Consider the following 17,194-nt stretch of genomic DNA (forward strand, 5'->3'; position numbering starts at 1 on the left):
GCGAGTGTCACTGTGGCGGTGGCCGTGCCAGTTCCCAGAGTGACAGCTGTGTCTTGGCAGATCTCAGACATCCAGGTGACGGGGCAGTCGGAGGACATGACAGCCAAGGAGAAGCTGCTGCTGTGGTCACAGCGGATGGTGGAGGATTACCAGGGTCTCCGCTGTGACAACTTCACCACCAGCTGGCGGGACGGGCGCCTCTTCAACGCCATCATCCACCGGCACAGGTGGGTGCCGTGGTGGTGCCGTGTGATCCATGGGCAGGCGTGTGCTCACCAGGGTGGCCATGCCAATCCCGTGTTCATGGGGCAGCTGTGCCTGTGCTCATGGGGCAGCTGTGCTGACCCTGTGCCCATGGGGCAGCTGATCCTGTGCCCATGGGGCAGCTGTGCTGATCCCGTGCCCATGGGGCAGCTGACCCTGTGCCCATGGGGCAGCTGATCCTGTGCCCATGGGGCAGCCGTGATGATCCCGTGCCCATGGGGCAGCTGTGCTGATCCTGTGCCCATGGGGCAGCAGTGCTAATCCTGTGCCCATGGGGCAGCTGTGCTGATTCTGTGCCCATGGGGCAGCAGTGCTGATCCCGTGCCCATGGTGCAGCTGACCCTGTGCCCATGGTGCAGCTGTGCTGATCCCGTGCCCATGGGGCAGCTGATCCTGTGCCCATGGGGCAGCTGATCCTGTGCCCATGGGGCAGCAGTGCTGATCCTGTGCCCATGGGGCAGCTGATCCTGTGCCCGTGGGGCAGCTGATCCTGTGCCCGTGGGGCAGCCGTGTGATCCTGCTCGGGGTGATGTGAGCACGTGCTCCTGACGAGTCCCGGCCCATCGGCCTGTGCCGGCAGTGCCGTGCCCGCTGTTGGCGTGCCGGGGCGGTGGCAGGCAGGTCCCCACGGGTCCTGCTGGGACCGCCGCGTGCTTTTGGGGAGAGCAAATATGTGCAGGCGTGTGCCAGATGGGGGGAGGCATCTGCACTGTGCCGTGTCACAGCTGTGCCGTGCTCTGCACCATGGCACTGCCACACTGAGCTTGGCCCCACCATGGAGCCCCAAGGGGGGCTCGAGGTGTCAGCCCCACGTGGGACTGGGGTGTCAGCCCCACGTGGGACTGGGGTGTCAGCCCCACGTGGGATTGGGGTGTCAGCCCCACATGGGATTGGGGTGTCAGCCCCACGTGGGATTGGGGTGTCAGCCCCACGTGGGACTGGGGTGTCAGCCTCACAGAGGATTGGGGTGTCAGCCCCACATGGGATTGGGGTGTCAGCCTCACGTGGGATTGGGGTGTCAGCCCCACGTGGGACTGGGGTGTCAGCCCCACGTGGGATTGGGGTGTCAGCCTCACAGAGGATTGAGGTGTCAGCCCCACATGGGATTGGGGTGTCAGCCTCACGTGGGATTGGGGTGTCAGCCCCACGTGGGACTGGGGTGTCAGCCCCACGTGGGATTGGGGTGTCAGCCTCACAGAGGATTGAGGTGTCAGCCCCACATGGGATTGGGGTGTCAGCCCCACGTGGGACTGGGGTGTCAGCCCCACATGGGACTGGGGTGTCAGCCCCACGTGGGATTGGGGTGTCAGCCTCACAGAGGATTGGGGTGCCAGCCCCACATGGGACTGGGGTGTCAGCCCCACATGGGACTGGGGTGCCAGCCCCACGTGGGGTTGGGGTGGCCAATGCACAGGACATGGGGGTTCTGACTGTGTCGGGGTTCCCACTGGGGACTGTGTGTATCCCCAGCCCCTCCTGTCCCTGTGCTGGCTGTGGGGGTCTCCCCTGCCACCAGTGCCCCTGGTGTGGGGTGTGGGATGGTTGGACAGGCAGAGGAGGCCCTAGAAAGGGGGGACCTGCCCTCCTCAGGGATTTTGGGGTCCCCACAGCCCCACTGACCCCTGCTGCCCCCCACCCACAGGCCAATGCTGATCGACATGGGCCGGGTGTACCGCCAGAGCAACCTGGAGAACCTGGACCAGGCCTTCACGGTGGCCGAGCGGGAGCTGGGGGTGACGCGGCTGCTGGACCCCGAAGGTACGGCTTGGGGTGAACTGGGGGGGGGTCCCTCTGCAGAACCCCGTCCCTCCCCACCACGGGGTCCCCCACCTGACCGCCTCCCCCCCCCGCAGACGTGGACGTGGCGCAGCCAGATGAGAAGTCCATCATCACCTACGTGTCCTCGCTGTACGACGCCATGCCGCGCGTGCCCGAGGTGCAGGACGGCGTCAAGGCCAACGTGAGTTGGGCTGCTGGGGGTCACCGCTGCTCAGGGGTCCTGGGGGTGTGGGGTGGGTCCCGAGGGGATGATGGTCCCAGGGTGCCGGGGGTCCCGCGGCAGTGCCCGGCACGCCCCTTCGGGCAGTGTGTGACATTCGGGGTGTGCAGGGCGCGGTGCAGTCGGGACAGCTGAAGGTGCCCCCCGGGTACCACCCGCTGGACGTGGAGAAGGAGTGGGGGCGGCTGCACGTCGCTGTGCTGGAGCGGGAGAAGCTGCTGCGGGCAGAGTTCGAGAGGCGAGTGCCGGGGGGGGAGCCGGGGGGGCCGGGCAGGGCCGCGCTGGCATCCACACCCCCCTCCCGCTGCCAAACCACGGGGCCGGGCCGGGGTGGGGTGTCCCGGCCCCCCCCGAGGGGGAACCACAGGGCTGTGAGTCACCGCTCCTGCTGGGAAACCTCTGCGGCTGCCGGCACGGCACGGCACGGCACGGCACGGCAGGAGAGGGATGGGAGCAGGACGGGGGGCGGTGGGATGGGATTGGGAATGGGATGGAATGGGGGGCAGGACGGGGGTTGAAATGGAATGGGGCGTGGGGGATCGGGGTTGAGGTTGGGCGTGGGATGGGAGTGGGAAAAGGAAGATGGGGACAGGGGGAGCAGGACAGGGAGCGGGATGCAGCACGGGACAGGACCCATGCCGTGCAAGGCCAGGACAGCTGCCCCTGGGCAGGACCTGGTCTGTGCTGACCGTGTCCCTCTGTGTCCCCGCAGGCTGGAGCGGCTGCAGCGTGTGGTCACCAAGCTGCAGATGGAGTCAGGGCTCTGTGAGGAGCAGCTGAACCAGGCGGATGCTCTGCTGCAGGCCGTGAGTGCCGCTGGCACCGGGGCGGGGGGACCAGCCCTGGCCATGCCCCTGCCCTTACTGTCCCTGTCCCACCCCCCCCCAGCCCCACACGTGTCCCCCTCCCCAGGAGCTGCAGCTGCGCTGGCAGGAGTACTACGAGGTGGTGACGGGGCTGCTGCAGTGGAGCCGGCAGCACTCGGCGCTCTTCGAGGAGCGTCGCCTCCCTGCCAGCTACGAGGAGATCGAGGTGAGGCCGCCGGCACAGGCGTGGCGGTGGGGACAGGAGCAGTGCTGCTGGCCTGGCATGGCCACGGGGATGGGCACAAAGACAGACACAGGGACGGTGCTGTCACAGGGGTGACGGACCCCCGGAGCCGCTGGTAGCTGGGGCGGTGTGTGGCAGAATCCTGGCTGGCCTGTGGCCCCGCCGTGGGTGGTTCATGTCCACGGCTGAGCTGCTGGCCTGTGGCCCCGCTGTGGGTGGCTCATGCCCAGTGAGGGGTGCCAGCCGGCCGGCAGCCCCATCGTGGGTGGTTCATGTCCACGGCTGAGCCGTGCTGTGCTGGGTCACCGTGAGACCTGGGTGTGGCTGTGGCACGGAGCCCCCTCCGGTGCCAGTCTGGGGGTCTGCAGGGTTTGGGGACTCAGAGCCGGGTGCCCCGTGAGGGGGGGGCTCCTCTGACTCACCCTCCCCGGCTCTGCCGTGAGTCACCGCTGGCAAAGCCCAGCGCGGCCACTTCCTTCCCGCCGGCTCTGCACACATGGAAAATTGCAGGCTGGGGAGGGCGGATGCTTGGGGAGGGGGCAGCAGCGGCTGGGGGTCCCCGCTCAGCTGTGCCCCCTCTTAACCCCCGGCAGATCCTCTGGCGCCAGTTCCTCAAGTTCAAGGAGACGGAGCTGCCGGCTCGGGAAGCCGACAAGAACCGCTCCAAAGCCATCTTCCAGGCGCTGGAGGTACCGGCCAAGGGCTGGGGCGGGGCTTGGAGGTGGCGTCCTGTGACGGTCCTGGGTGCTTGGGGTCCAAAAGGGTGGGGGGCCTCAGGGGCAGACCCTGGGGATATCGGATCCTGAGGGGTGGGGGTCCCAGTAGCCAGGGGTCTCGAGAAAGTGGGGATGTGTCCCAAGGGGATGATGGTCCTGTAGGGTTGGGGAGCTTTGGGTGGGTCCCAAGGGGATGATGGTCCCAGGGCCTGTGGGTCCCAGGGTGTCAGGGGTCCTGGGAGGGTGGGGTGGGTCCCAAGGGGTTGATGGTCCTGTAGGGTTGGGGAGCTTTGGGTGGGTCCCAAGGGGATGATGGTCCCAGGGCCTGTGGGTTCTAGGGTGTCAGGGGTCCTGGGGGTGTGGGGTGGGTCCCGAGGGGATGATGGTCCCAGAGGCTGTGGGTCCCGGGGTGTCAGGGGTCCTGGGGGTGTGGGGTGGGTCCCGAGGGGATGATGGTCCCAGGGTGCCGGGGGTCCCGCGGCAGTGCCCGGCACGCCCCTTCGGGCAGTGTGTGACATTCGGGGTGTGCAGGGCGCGGTGCAGTCGGGACAGCTGAAGGTGCCCCCCGGGTACCACCCGCTGGACGTGGAGAAGGAGTGGGGGCGGCTGCACGTCGCTGTGCTGGAGCGGGAGAAGCTGCTGCGGGCAGAGTTCGAGAGGCGAGTGCCGGGGGGGGAGCCGGGGGGGCCGGGCAGGGCCGCGCTGGCATCCACACCCCCCTCCCGCTGCCAAACCACGGGGCCGGGCCGGGGTGGGGTGTCCCGGCCCCCCCCGAGGGGGAACCACAGGGCTGTGAGTCACCGCTCCTGCTGGGAAACCTCTGCGGCTGCCGGCACGGCACGGCACGGCACGGCACGGCACCTGCCCTTACTGTCCCTGTCCCTGCCCTTACTGTCCCTGTCCCTGCCCTTACTGTCCCTGTCCCTGCCCTTACTGTCCCTGTCCCTGCCCTTACTGTCCCTGTCCCTGCCCTTACTGTCCCTGTCCCTGCCCTTACTGTCCCTGTCCCTGCCCTTACTGTCCCTGTCCCTGCCCTTACTGTCCCTGTCCCTGCCCTTACTGTCCCTGTCCCTGCCCTTACTGTCCCTGTCCCTGCCCTTACTGTCCCTGTCCCTGCCCTTACTGTCCCTGTCCCTGCCCTTACTGTCCCTGTCCCTGCCCTTACTGTCCCTGTCCCTGCCCTTACTGTCCCTGTCCCTGCCCTTACTGTCCCTGTCCCTGCCCTTACTGTCCCTGTCCCTGCCCTTACTGTCCCTGTCCCTGCCCTTACTGTCCCTGTCCCTGCCCTTACTGTCCCTGTCCCTGCCCTTACTGTCCCTGTCCCTGCCCTTACTGTCCCTGTCCCTGCCCTTACTGTCCCTGTCCCTGCCCTTACTGTCCCTGTCCCTGCCCTTACTGTCCCTGTCCCTGCCCTTACTGTCCCTGTCCCTGCCCTTACTGTCCCTGTCCCTGCCCTTACTGTCCCTGTCCCTGCCCTTACTGTCCCTGTCCCTGCCCTTACTGTCCCTGTCCCTGCCCTTACTGTCCCTGTCCCTGCCCTTACTGTCCCTGTCCCTGCCCTTACTGTCCCTGTCCCTGCCCTTACTGTCCCTGTCCCTGCCCTTACTGTCCCTGTCCCTGCCCTTACTGTCCCTGTCCCTGCCCTTACTGTCCCTGTCCCTGCCCTTACTGTCCCTGTCCCTGCCCTTACTGTCCCTGTCCCTGCCCTTACTGTCCCTGTCCCTGCCCTTACTGTCCCTGTCCCTGCCCTTACTGTCCCTGTCCCTGCCCTTACTGTCCCTGTCCCTGCCCTTACTGTCCCTGTCCCTGCCCTTACTGTCCCTGTCCCTGCCCTTACTGTCCCTGTCCCTGCCCTTACTGTCCCTGTCCCTGCCCTTACTGTCCCTGTCCCTGCCCTTACTGTCCCTGTCCCTGCCCTTACTGTCCCTGTCCCTGCCCTTACTGTCCCTGTCCCTGCCCTTACTGTCCCTGTCCCTGCCCTTACTGTCCCTGTCCCTGCCCTTACTGTCCCTGTCCCTGCCCTTACTGTCCCTTCCCCTCCCTTACTGTCCCTTCCCCTCCCTTACTGTCCCTCCCCCGCAGGACGTGCGGCTGCTGGCGGCCGGGAAGGCACCACAGAAGGCGGCAGAGGTGGAGAGGGACCTGGACAAGGCGGATGCCATGATCCGGCTGCTCTTCAACGACGTGCAGACCCTCAAGGACGGGCGGCACCCCCAGGGCGAGCAGATGTACCGTCGGTACGGGCACTGCGGGGGTCCCCACGGCTTTGTCCCCGTGGCCCTGTGCCCCCAGAGCCCTCCACGTCCTCCTCGTCCTTCCAGCCCCCCAAAGCCCTTCATGTCTCCCGTGTCCCCCATGCTGCTCATGCCCACCATGTTCCTCATGCTCCCTGCACCGCCAGCCACCCCTCTGCCCCCCAAAACCCTGCAAAGCCTCCTGTGACCCCCACGTCCCCTGTATCCCGCAAAGCCCCCCTTACTCTCTGCAGCCCTTGCAGCCCCAAAAGCCCCCTGGTGACCCCTGTGCACCCCAAACCTTCTCGTGCCCCCAAACTCCCCATGTTCCCTGTACCCCCTTACAACCCCTGTGCACCCCAAACCTTCTCGTGCCCCCAAACTCCCCATGTTTGCTGTACCCCCTTACAACGCCTGTGCACCCCAAACCTTCTCGTGTCCCCAAACTCCCCATGTTTGCTGTACCCCCTTACAACGCCTGTGCACCCCAAACCTTCTCGTGCCCCCAACCCCTTACAACCCCTGTGCACCCCAAACCTTCTCATGCCCCCAAAGCCTCTCGTGTCCCCAAACTCCCCATGTTCCCTGTACCCCCTTACAACCCCTGTGCACCCCAAACCTTCTCATGCCCCCAAAGCCTCTCGTGTCCCCAAACTCCCCATGTTCCCTGTACCCCCTTACAACCCCTGTGCACCCCAAACCTTCTCATGCCCCCAAAGCCTCTCGTGTCCCCAAACTCCCCATGTTCCCTGTACCCCCTTACAACCCCTGTGCACCCCAAACCTTCTCATGCCCCCAAAGCCTCTCGTGTCCCCAAACTCCCCATGTTCCCTGTACCCCCTTACAACCCCTGTGCACCCCAAACCTTCTCATGCCCCCAAAGCCTCTCGTGTCCCCAAACTCCCCATGTTCCCTGTACCCCCTTACAACCCCTGTGCACCCCAAACCTTCTCATGCCCCCAAAGCCTCTCGTGTCCCCAAACTCCCCATGTTCCCTGTACCCCCTTACAACCCCTGTGCACCCCAAACCTTCTCATGCCCCCAAAGCCTCTCGTGTCCCCAAACTCCCCATGTTCCCTGTACCCCCTTACAACCCCTGTGCACCCCAAACCTTCTCATGCCCCCAAAGCCTCTCGTGTCCCCAAACTCCCCATGTTCCCTGTACCCCCTTACAACCCCTGTGCACCCCAAACCTTCTCATGCCCCCAAAGCCTCTCGTGTCCCCAAACTCCCCATGTTCCCTGTACCCCCTTACAACCCCTGTGCACCCCAAACCTTCTCATGCCCCCAAAGCCTCTCGTGTCCCCAAACTCCCCATGTTCCCTGTACCCCCTTACAACCCCTGTGCACCCCAAACCTTCTCATGCCCCCAAAGCCTCTCGTGTCCCCAAACTCCCCATGTTCCCTGTACCCCCTTACAACCCCTGTGCACCCCAAACCTTCTCATGCCCCCAAAGCCTCTCGTGTCCCCAAACTCCCCATGTTCCCTGTACCCCCTTACAACCCCTGTGCACCCCAAACCTTCTCATGCCCCCAAAGCCTCTCGTGTCCCCAAACTCCCCATGTTCCCTGTACCCCCTTACAACCCCTGTGCACCCCAAACCTTCTCATGCCCCCAAAGCCTCTCGTGTCCCCAAACTCCCCATGTTCCCTGTACCCCCTTACAACCCCTGTGCACCCCAAACCTTCTCATGCCCCCAAAGCCTCTCGTGTCCCCAAACTCCCCATGTTCCCTGTACCCCCTTACAACCCCTGTGCACCCCAAACCTTCTCATGCCCCCAAAGCCTCTCGTGTCCCCAAACTCCCCATGTTCCCTGTACCCCCTTACAACCCCTGTGCACCCCAAACCTTCTCATGCCCCCAAAGCCTCTCGTGTCCCCAAACTCCCCATGTTCCCTGTACCCCCTTACAACCCCTGTGCACCCCAAACCTTCTCATGCCCCCAAAGCCTCTCGTGTCCCCAAACTCCCCATGTTCCCTGTACCCCCTTACAACCCCTGTGCACCCCAAACCTTCTCATGCCCCCAAAGCCTCTCGTGTCCCCAAACTCCCCATGTTCCCTGTACCCCCTTACAACCCCTGTGCACCCCAAACCTTCTCATGCCCCCAAAGCCTCTCGTGTCCCCAAACTCCCCATGTTCCCTGTACCCCCTTACAACCCCTGTGCACCCCAAACCTTCTCATGCCCCCAAAGCCTCTCGTGTCCCCAAACTCCCCATGTTCCCTGTACCCCCTTACAACCCCTGTGCACCCCAAACCTTCTCATGCCCCCAAAGCCTCTCGTGTCCCCAAACTCCCCATGTTCCCTGTACCCCCTTACAACCCCTGTGCACCCCAAACCTTCTCATGCCCCCAAAGCCTCTCGTGTCCCCAAACTCCCCATGTTCCCTGTACCCCCTTACAACCCCTGTGCACCCCAAACCTTCTCATGCCCCCAAAGCCTCTCGTGTCCCCAAACTCCCCATGTTCCCTGTACCCCCTTACAACCCCTGTGCACCCCAAACCTTCTCATGCCCCCAAAGCCTCTCGTGTCCCCAAACTCCCCATGTTCCCTGTACCCCCTTACAACCCCTGTGCACCCCAAACCTTCTCATGCCCCCAAAGCCTCTCGTGTCCCCAAACTCCCCATGTTTGCTGTACCCCCTTACAACCCCTGTGCACCCCAAAGCCCCCCGTGCCCCCAGGGCTCCCCACGGCCCTCGTCCCCCGCTGACACCCCCCTCCCCGCAGCGTGTACCGCCTGCACGAGCGCCTGGTGTCCATCCGCACCGAGTACAACCTGCGGCTGAAGTCGGGGGCGCCGGTGACCGCGGTGACGGCCGTGCCGGTGACATCGGCGCAGCGGCGGCCGGAGCCGGACGAGGCCCCGCTGCGCTACCTGCAGGAGCTGCTGGCCTGGGTGGAGGAGAACCAGCGGCGTGTGGCCACGGCCGAGTGGGGCGCGGACCTGCCCACCGTGGAGACCCACCTGGGCGCCCACCGCGGGCTGCACCGCGCCATCGAGGAGTTCCGCGCCAAGGTGGAGCGGGCACGGGCTGATGAGGTGAGGCCCCTGGGTGCTAGGGACATCCTGGTTCTGAGGGTGACAGGGTGAGACCCCTGAGTGCCGGGGACATCCTGGTCCTGGGGGTGACAGGGTGAGACCCCTGGGTGCTGGGGACACCCTGGTCCTGGGGGTGACAGGGTGAGACCCCTGGGTGCTGGGGATCCCCTGGTCCTGGGGGTGACAGGGTGGGACCCCTGAGTGCTGGGGACACCCTGGTCCTGGGGGTGACAGGGTGGGACCCCTGAGTGCTGGGGACACCCTGGTCCTGGGGGTGACAGGGTGAGACCCTGCAGGGTGCTGGGGATCCCCACGTCCTGGGGGTGACAGGGTGGGACCTCTGAGTGCTGGGGAAACCCTGGTTATGGGGGTGACAGGGTGAGGCCCCTGGGTGCTGGGGACACCCTGGTTATGGGGGTGACAGGGTGAGGCCCCTGGGTGCTGGGGACACCCTGGTTCTGGGGGTGACAGGGTGGGACCCCTGGGTGCTGGGGACATCCTGGTTCTGGGGGTGACAGGGAGAGACCCTGCAGGGTGCTGGGGACACCCTGGTCCTGGGGGTGACAGGGAGAGACCCTGCAGGGTGCTGGGGATCCCCTGGTTCTGGGGGTGACAGGGTGAGACCCTGCAGGGTGATGGGGATCCCCTGGTCATGGGGGTGACAGGGTGAGACCCTGCAGGGTGATGGGGATCCCCTGGTTATGGGGGTGACAGGGTGAGACCCCTGGGTGCTGGGGACACCCTGGTTCTGGGGGGGACAGGGTGAGACCCTGCAGGGTGATGGGGACCTCCTGGTTCTGGGGGTCCTCTGGGTCTGTCCCCACTCTTCTTCAAGGGGTCCCCCCAGTGCTGTTCCCTCCCTTTCTCCTGAGCATTTCCTGTGGGGCTGCCTTAGCTCTGTGCCTCGGGGTCCCTGAAGCACCATGACCACCCCTCTTTCTGCTCCCCAAAGCCCCCAGGGCTCACCCACCTCTGCTCCTGGGGCTGTGCACTGCCCCGTGGGGGGGTGGTTTGGGGAGAGCAGCCCATCCCGGCCCCCCCAGCCTGTGCCCTTGCTCTGGAGCCCCCTGGGGCCGAGGGAGCCCCAGGAGGGTGGGGGGCACCGTGCCCCGAGGGCATCCCCCGCAGCCCCTGCACCCCTGATGCGCTGCCCTCCCCACGAGTCCCCAGTGTCGCTCCCCTTGGGGGGGTTCTGGGGGGTATCTGGGTCTGGGGTGGGGGTCCTGGAGCTGATGGTGTCTCCTGCAGACCCAGCTGTCCCCCGGCCCCAGCGGCGCCTACCGGGAGTGCCTGGGCAAGCTGGAGCTGCAGTACGCCAAGCTGCTGGTGAGCCCGGAGGGGTGGGCGGGAGTGGGGGCAGATGTGGGGGGACCTGCTGGGGACGTGTGGCCTGGGGGGTTCATAGGGCGTGATGGACATGGGGGGACCTGCTGGGGGGGGGGGGGGGGGGGGGGGGTGAGTGTGGGGGGGATGTGGGGCAGGAAGATGCGGGACATGGGGGGAAGGTGGGGAGGAGGATAAGGGGGGACAGAGGGTGTGGAGGGGACAGCCCTGTGGGGATGAGGCCGTGCAGGGCAAGGACACAGCTGCACACCACACCCCCGTGCCTCCCCAGAACTCCTCCAAGTCGCGGCTGCGGCACCTGGAGAGTCTCCATGGCTTCGTCAGTGCCGCCACCAAAGAGCTGCTGTGGCTGAGCGAGCGCGAGGAGGAGGAGGTGGCCTTCGACTGGAGCCACAACAACCCCGCCATGGCTGCCAAGAAGGAGAGTTACTCGGTACGGGCGCGGCACGGGGATGGACACGGACACGGGGATGGACACGGACATGGGGATGGACACAACGTGGGCATGGACACGGGGATGGACACGGACACGGGGATGGAAGGGGAGACAGCCCAGATTGTATGGATACGGGGATGGACACGGACACGGGGATGGACTCAGGGATGGACACGGACACGGGGATGGACACGGACATGGGGATGGACTCAGGGATGGACGCGGACACGGGGATGGACACGGACACGGGGATGGACACAGGGATGGACACGGACACAGGGATGGACATGGACATGGGGATGGACACGGGGATGGACACGGACATGGGGATGGACACGGACACGGGGATGGACACAGACACAGGGATGGACACGGACACAGGGATGGACACGGGGATGGACACGGACACGGGGATGGACACGGACATGGGGATGGACACGGGGATGGACACGGACACGGGGATGGACATGGGGATGGATGCGGACATGGGGATGGACACAGACGCGGACACGGGCATGGACATGGACATGGGGATAGGCACGGACACAACATGGGTACAGGGGTGGGCATGGACATGTACGTGGGGATGGACATGGACATGGGGGTGGGCATGGACACAGGGATGGACATGGGGATAGGCATGGACATGGGCACAGACACCAGGATGGACACAGACACAGGCATGGGGATGGGCACACACACGGACATAGGCATGGACACAACATGGACATGGACACGGGCATGGACACAGGGACAGACACAGGGATGGGCATGGACATGGTGATGGGCATGGACATGACATAGACATGGGCATGAGGATGGGCATGGACATGGGCATGGGGATCAGCATAGACATGACATGAGTACAGGAATGGGCATGGACACAGACAGGGACACAGGCATGGGCATGGACACAGACATGGACACAGGATGGGCATGGACACAGACATGGACACAGGGATGGGCATGGACATGGGGATGGGCATGGATACAACATGGACATGGCGATGGGCATGGGCATGGACATGGGGATGGGCATGGACATGACATAGACATGGGGATGAGGATGGACATGGGCATGGGGATCAGCATAGACATGACATGAGTACAAGAATGGGCATGGACACGGATGTGGGCACAGGGGGCGGGCATGGACACGGGCAAGGGCACAGGGATGGGCATGGACATGGGGATGGGCATGGACACAACATGGGCATAAGGATGGGCATGGACACGGACACAGGATGGGCATGGACACAGACATGGACACGGGGATGGGCACAGACTCAGGGATGGGCATGGACATGGGCATGGACACTGGGATGGGCATGGACACAAACATGGGCACAGGAATGGGCATGGACATGGACACGGGGACGGGCATGGACACGGGGATGGACACGGACATGGGGATGGACACAGGGATGGACATGGGGGTGGGCATGGACATGGGGATGAACACGGGGGTGGGCATGGGCACAACATGGGTACAGGGGTGGGCATGGACACAGGGATGGGCATGGACACAGGGATGGGCATGGGCACGGGTATGGGCATGGACACGGATACAGACACAGGGATGGGCATGGGCATGGACATGGGCATGGACACTGGGATGGGCATGGACACAAACATGGGCACAGGAATGGGCATGGACATGGACACGGGGACGGGCATGGACATGACATGAGCACAGGGATTTGCACGGATGTGGACACAGGAATGGGCATGGACATTGACATGACATGGACATGGGGATAGGCATGGACACGGGGATGGGCATGAACATGGACACGACATGGGCACAGGGATGGACATGACATGGACACAGAGATGGGTGTGGACAAGGACACAAGAGATGGGCTTGGCCATGACATGGACATGCATGCGGGCAGACACGCATGGAGGACACAGCTGCTCCATGTGGCAGGGATGGGCATGGACACAGGGATGGGCATGGGCACGGGTATGGGCATGGACACGGATACAGACACAGGGATGGGCATGGACACGGACATGGGCACGGGGATGGGCACAGACATAGGCATGGGCATAGACACAACGTGGGCACAGAGATGGGGATGGGCATGGACATGGGCACAGGGATGGGCATGGATGTGACATGGGCACAGGGATGGGCATGGACATGGGCACGGACACGGGGATGAGCATGGACATGACATGGGGATAAGCACGGACATGGGGATGGGCATGGACATGGACACAGGGACAGGCATGGACATGACATGGGGACAGACATGGGGGTGGTCAGGGACATGGACACGGGGACGGGCATGGACACAGGTCTGGACATGGGGATGGGCATGGACACGACATGGGCACAGGCATGGACACGACATGGACACAGAGATGGGTGTGGACAAGGACACAAGAGATGGGCATGGCCATGACATGGACATGCATGCAGGCAGACACGCATGGAGGACACAGCTGCTCCATGTGGACACACCCATGGACACACACACACATCCCCCGGCCCTGCACACGTGTGTGAGCGCTGCCCCCCTGCCCTGCACACGTGTGTGAGCGCTGCCCCCGCCCCAGGCGCTGATGCGGGAGCTGGAGCTGCGGGAGCGGCGGATCCAGGAGCTGCGGACCACGGGCGAGCGGCTGCTGCGAGAGGAGCACCCTGGGGCGCAGACTCTGGAGGTGGGTGTGGGGCTGGGGACAAATTGTGGGGCATGACGGGGGCTGGGGGGGGCTACGGGGGCTGGGGGTTCTGGGGGGTTGTGGGGAATCTGGAGGGGGCCTGGGGGTCTCAGTGACCTTGGGGGAAATGAAGGGGCTGGGAGAATCTGAGGGGCACCTTGGGGCTTTGGTGGGTTGGGGAGGGGGTTCAGGAGGGTCTGGGCATTGGGGGTCACTGGTGTGGGGTGCAGCGGGCACTGGGGGGTCACTGGTGTGGGGTCACTGGTGTGGGGTGCAGCGGGCACTGGGGGTCACTGGTCGCAGTGGGCACTGGGGGTCACTGGTGTGGGGTCGCTGGTGTGGGGTGCAGTGGGCACTGGGGGTCACTGGTGTGGGGTCGCTGGTGTGGGGTGCAGTGGGCACTGGGGGTCACTGGTGTGGGGTACAGTGGTGCAGTGTGGGGGTCACTGCCTGTAGCAGTGTGTGTGCAGGTGTGGGTGTGGGCCAGGTGTGTACAGGTTGGGTGCAGGCCAGGTGAGGGTGCAGGTGTGAGTGCAGGCCAGGTGAGGGTACAGATGTGAGTGCAGGCCAGGTGAGGGTACAGATGTGGGTGCAGGCCAGGTGAGGGTGCAGGTCTGGGTGCAGGCCAGGTGTGGGTGCAGGCTGGGCCAGGTGTGTACAGGTTGGGTGCAGGCCAGGTGAGGGTGCAGGTGTGAGTGCAGGCCAGGTGAGGGTACAGATGTGAGTGCAGGCCAGGTGAGGGTGCAGGTCTGGGTGCAGGCCAAGGGTTGGGGTTGGGCAGGTGTGGGTGGGGGGCAGGTGTGGGTGCAGGCCAGGTGAGGGTGCAGGTGTGAGTTCAGGCCAGGTGTGGGTGCAGGTGTGAGGCAGGCCAGGTGTGGGTGCAGGTGTGAGTGCAGGCCAGGTGTGGGTGCAGGCCAGGTGTGGGTGCAGGCCAGGTGTGGGTGCAGGCCAGGTGTGGGTGCAGGCACCCGTAGCGGTGCAGGTGCCCTCGGTGCCAGCCCCGGCGTCCCCCCCGCTCCCCGCAGGCGTTCCTGGCAGCGCTGCAGACCCAGTGGAGCTGGATGCTCCAGCTCTGCTGCTGCATGGAGCCCCACCTGAAGGAGAACACCAACTACTTCCAGGTACGGGGGGGGTGCCAGGGCGGGGCTGGGAGTGGGGGGGAGGGGGTGACCCCAGCGCTGACCCCTGGCCCCCCCCCAGTTCTTCGCCGAGGTGCGGGAGGCCGAGGAGCTGCTGCGGAAGACGGAGGAGACGATGCGGCGCAAGTTCAGCTGCGACCGCGGCACCACGGCCACGCGCCTTGAGGACCTGCTGCAGGACCTCGCGGTGAGGGCACCCCTGAGACCCCCAGGGAGACCCCCGGACCCCGGGGAGACCCCCACAGTGACCCCCAGGGTGACCCTCCCAAGATCTGCAGGGTGACCCTGCTGCATCACCCTGTAGCGAGGGCAGGTGGGAGCCCAGGTGGATCCCCCCAAGATCCTCATGGTGACACCTCCAGGGTGACCCCAGCCCCTGGCAGCTCTGAGGTGGCAGGCCCCATGGTGAGCCCCAAAATCAGAGTCCCACAGCAGCCCCTGGGGTGTCCCGCTGCAGAGTGCTGGGGTGCCCACCCCACTGCAGCCCCTGGGGTGACCCCCACACCCCATTGCTGCAACAGACCAGGGTGACCCCCCTGCCTCATATTCCTGACCCCTCCCCAAACTCCTGGCACCCGCCCAAAACCCCAAGAGCTCCCAAAACCTTTGGAACCTCCTGATATTTCTGAGCTCTCGCAACAAAAAAACAACTGGTACCTCCCTAAAATTCTGATGCTCCTCAACACCATGGGGCACTCCAAATCCTGAGGTGTCCCAAACCTGCCCCCACAGGAGCAGAAGGAGCAGCTGGCGGAGTTGGGGGCGCAGCTGGGGGGTCTGTCCCGCCGCGCCAGGACCATCGTGCAGCTGAAGCCACGCAGCCCCTCGACACCCCTGCAGGGCCGCCCCCCCATCCAGGCCGTCTGCGACTACAAGCAAATGGAGGTGCGGGGGGACGTGAGGGTTGGTTCCCCTGGGGTGGATGTGGGGAGACATGGTGGGTCCAGCACCCCACTCTGATGCTGCCCCAGCCCCGTGGGGGGGACACAGGAGGACGCCCCCCCCCGGTGTGACACCACCCTGGGGGACAAGGGGACACATGGGGGACCTCCCACCCTTCTCTGATGCTGCTCCAGCCCCATGAGGGGACACAAGGGGGGGACGCAAAGGGGCCCCCCCACCCAGACTGAGACCACACCAGGCCCATAGGGGAACATGGGGGGGACACTGGGGAATGAGGGGGAGGCACAGGTGGACACAAGGGCCCGCACCCCACCCTGACCCCGGCATTGGGGGTCACTGGTCTGGGGTCACTGGTGTGGGGTGCAGTGGGCACTGGGGGGTCACTGGTGTGGGGTGAAGTGGGCATTGGGGGTCACTGGTGTGGGGTCGCTGGTGTGGGGTGCAGTGGGCACTGGGGGTCACTGGTGTGGGGTCGCTGGTGGGGGGTGCAGTGGGCACTGGGGGTCACTGGTGTGGGGTACAGTGGTGCAGTGTGGGGGTCACTGCCTGTAGCAGTGTGTGTGCAGGTGTGGGTGTGGGCCAGGTGTGTACAGGTTGGGTGCAGGCCAGGTGAGGGTGCAGGTGTGAGTGCAGGCCAGGTGAGGGTACAGATGTGAGTGCAGGCCAGGTGAGGGTGCAGGTCTGGGTGCAGGCCAGGTGTGGGTGCAGGCCAGGTGTGGGTGCAGGCCAGGTGTGGGTGCAGGTGTGAGTGCAGGCCAGGTGAGGGTACAGATGTGAGTGCAGGCCAGGTGAGGGTGCAGGTCTGGGTGCAGGCCAGGTGTGGGTGCAGGCAGGTGAGGGTGCAGGCCAGGTGAGGGTGCAGGTGTGAGGCAGGCCAGGTGAGGGTGCAGGTGTGAGTGCAGGCCAGGTGTGGGTGCAGGCCAGGTGTGGGTGTGGGCACCCGTAGCGGTGCAGGTGCCCTCGGTGCCAGCCCCGGCGTCCCCCCCGCTCCCCGCAGGCGTTCCTGGCAGCGCTGCAGACCCAGTGGAGCTGGATGCTCCAGCTCTGCTGCTGCATCGAGACCCACCTGAAGGAGAACACCAACTACTTCCAGGTACGGGGGGGTGCCAGGGCGGGGCTGGGAGTGGGAGGGAGGGCGTGACCCCAGCGCTGACCCCTGGCCCCCCCCCAGTTCTTCGCCGAGGTGCGGGAGGCCGAGGAGCTGCTGCGGAAGACGGAGGAGACGATGCGGCGCAAGTTCAGCTGCGACCGCGGCACCACGGCCACGCGCCTTGAGGACCTGCTGCAGGACCTCGCGGTGAGGGCACCCCTGAGACCCCCAGGGAGACCCCCGGACCCCGGGGAGACCCCCACAGTGACCCCCAGGGTGACCCTCCCAAGATCTGCAGGGTGACC

At 65.2% G+C, this 17,194-nt stretch overlaps 1 protein-coding gene across 1 annotated transcript in view; it reads left to right on the forward strand.

Annotated features, from left to right (window-relative positions):
- PLEC (plectin) overlaps positions 1-17,194 on the forward strand; it is a 97,580-nt gene that overhangs the window by 19,563 nt on the left and 60,823 nt on the right. The window contains exons 8-19 of the mRNA XM_041406107.1: positions 1,907-2,022; positions 2,118-2,224; positions 3,176-3,295; positions 3,907-4,002; positions 4,561-4,821; positions 6,112-6,266; positions 8,995-9,307; positions 10,556-10,633; positions 10,923-11,084; positions 13,653-13,757; positions 16,797-16,892; positions 16,971-17,096. Coding sequence (XP_041262041.1) covers positions 1,907-2,022; positions 2,118-2,224; positions 3,176-3,295; positions 3,907-4,002; positions 4,561-4,821; positions 6,112-6,266; positions 8,995-9,307; positions 10,556-10,633; positions 10,923-11,084; positions 13,653-13,757; positions 16,797-16,892; positions 16,971-17,096 — 1,735 coding nt within the window. The remainder of the gene's footprint in view (positions 1-1,906; positions 2,023-2,117; positions 2,225-3,175; positions 3,296-3,906; positions 4,003-4,560; positions 4,822-6,111; positions 6,267-8,994; positions 9,308-10,555; positions 10,634-10,922; positions 11,085-13,652; positions 13,758-16,796; positions 16,893-16,970; positions 17,097-17,194) is intronic.

Source organism: Onychostruthus taczanowskii, unplaced genomic scaffold, assembly GCF_017590055.1.
Source record: "Onychostruthus taczanowskii isolate IOZ18803 unplaced genomic scaffold, ASM1759005v1 scaffold240, whole genome shotgun sequence".
Classification (NCBI taxonomy): domain Eukaryota; kingdom Metazoa; phylum Chordata; class Aves; order Passeriformes; family Passeridae; genus Onychostruthus; species Onychostruthus taczanowskii.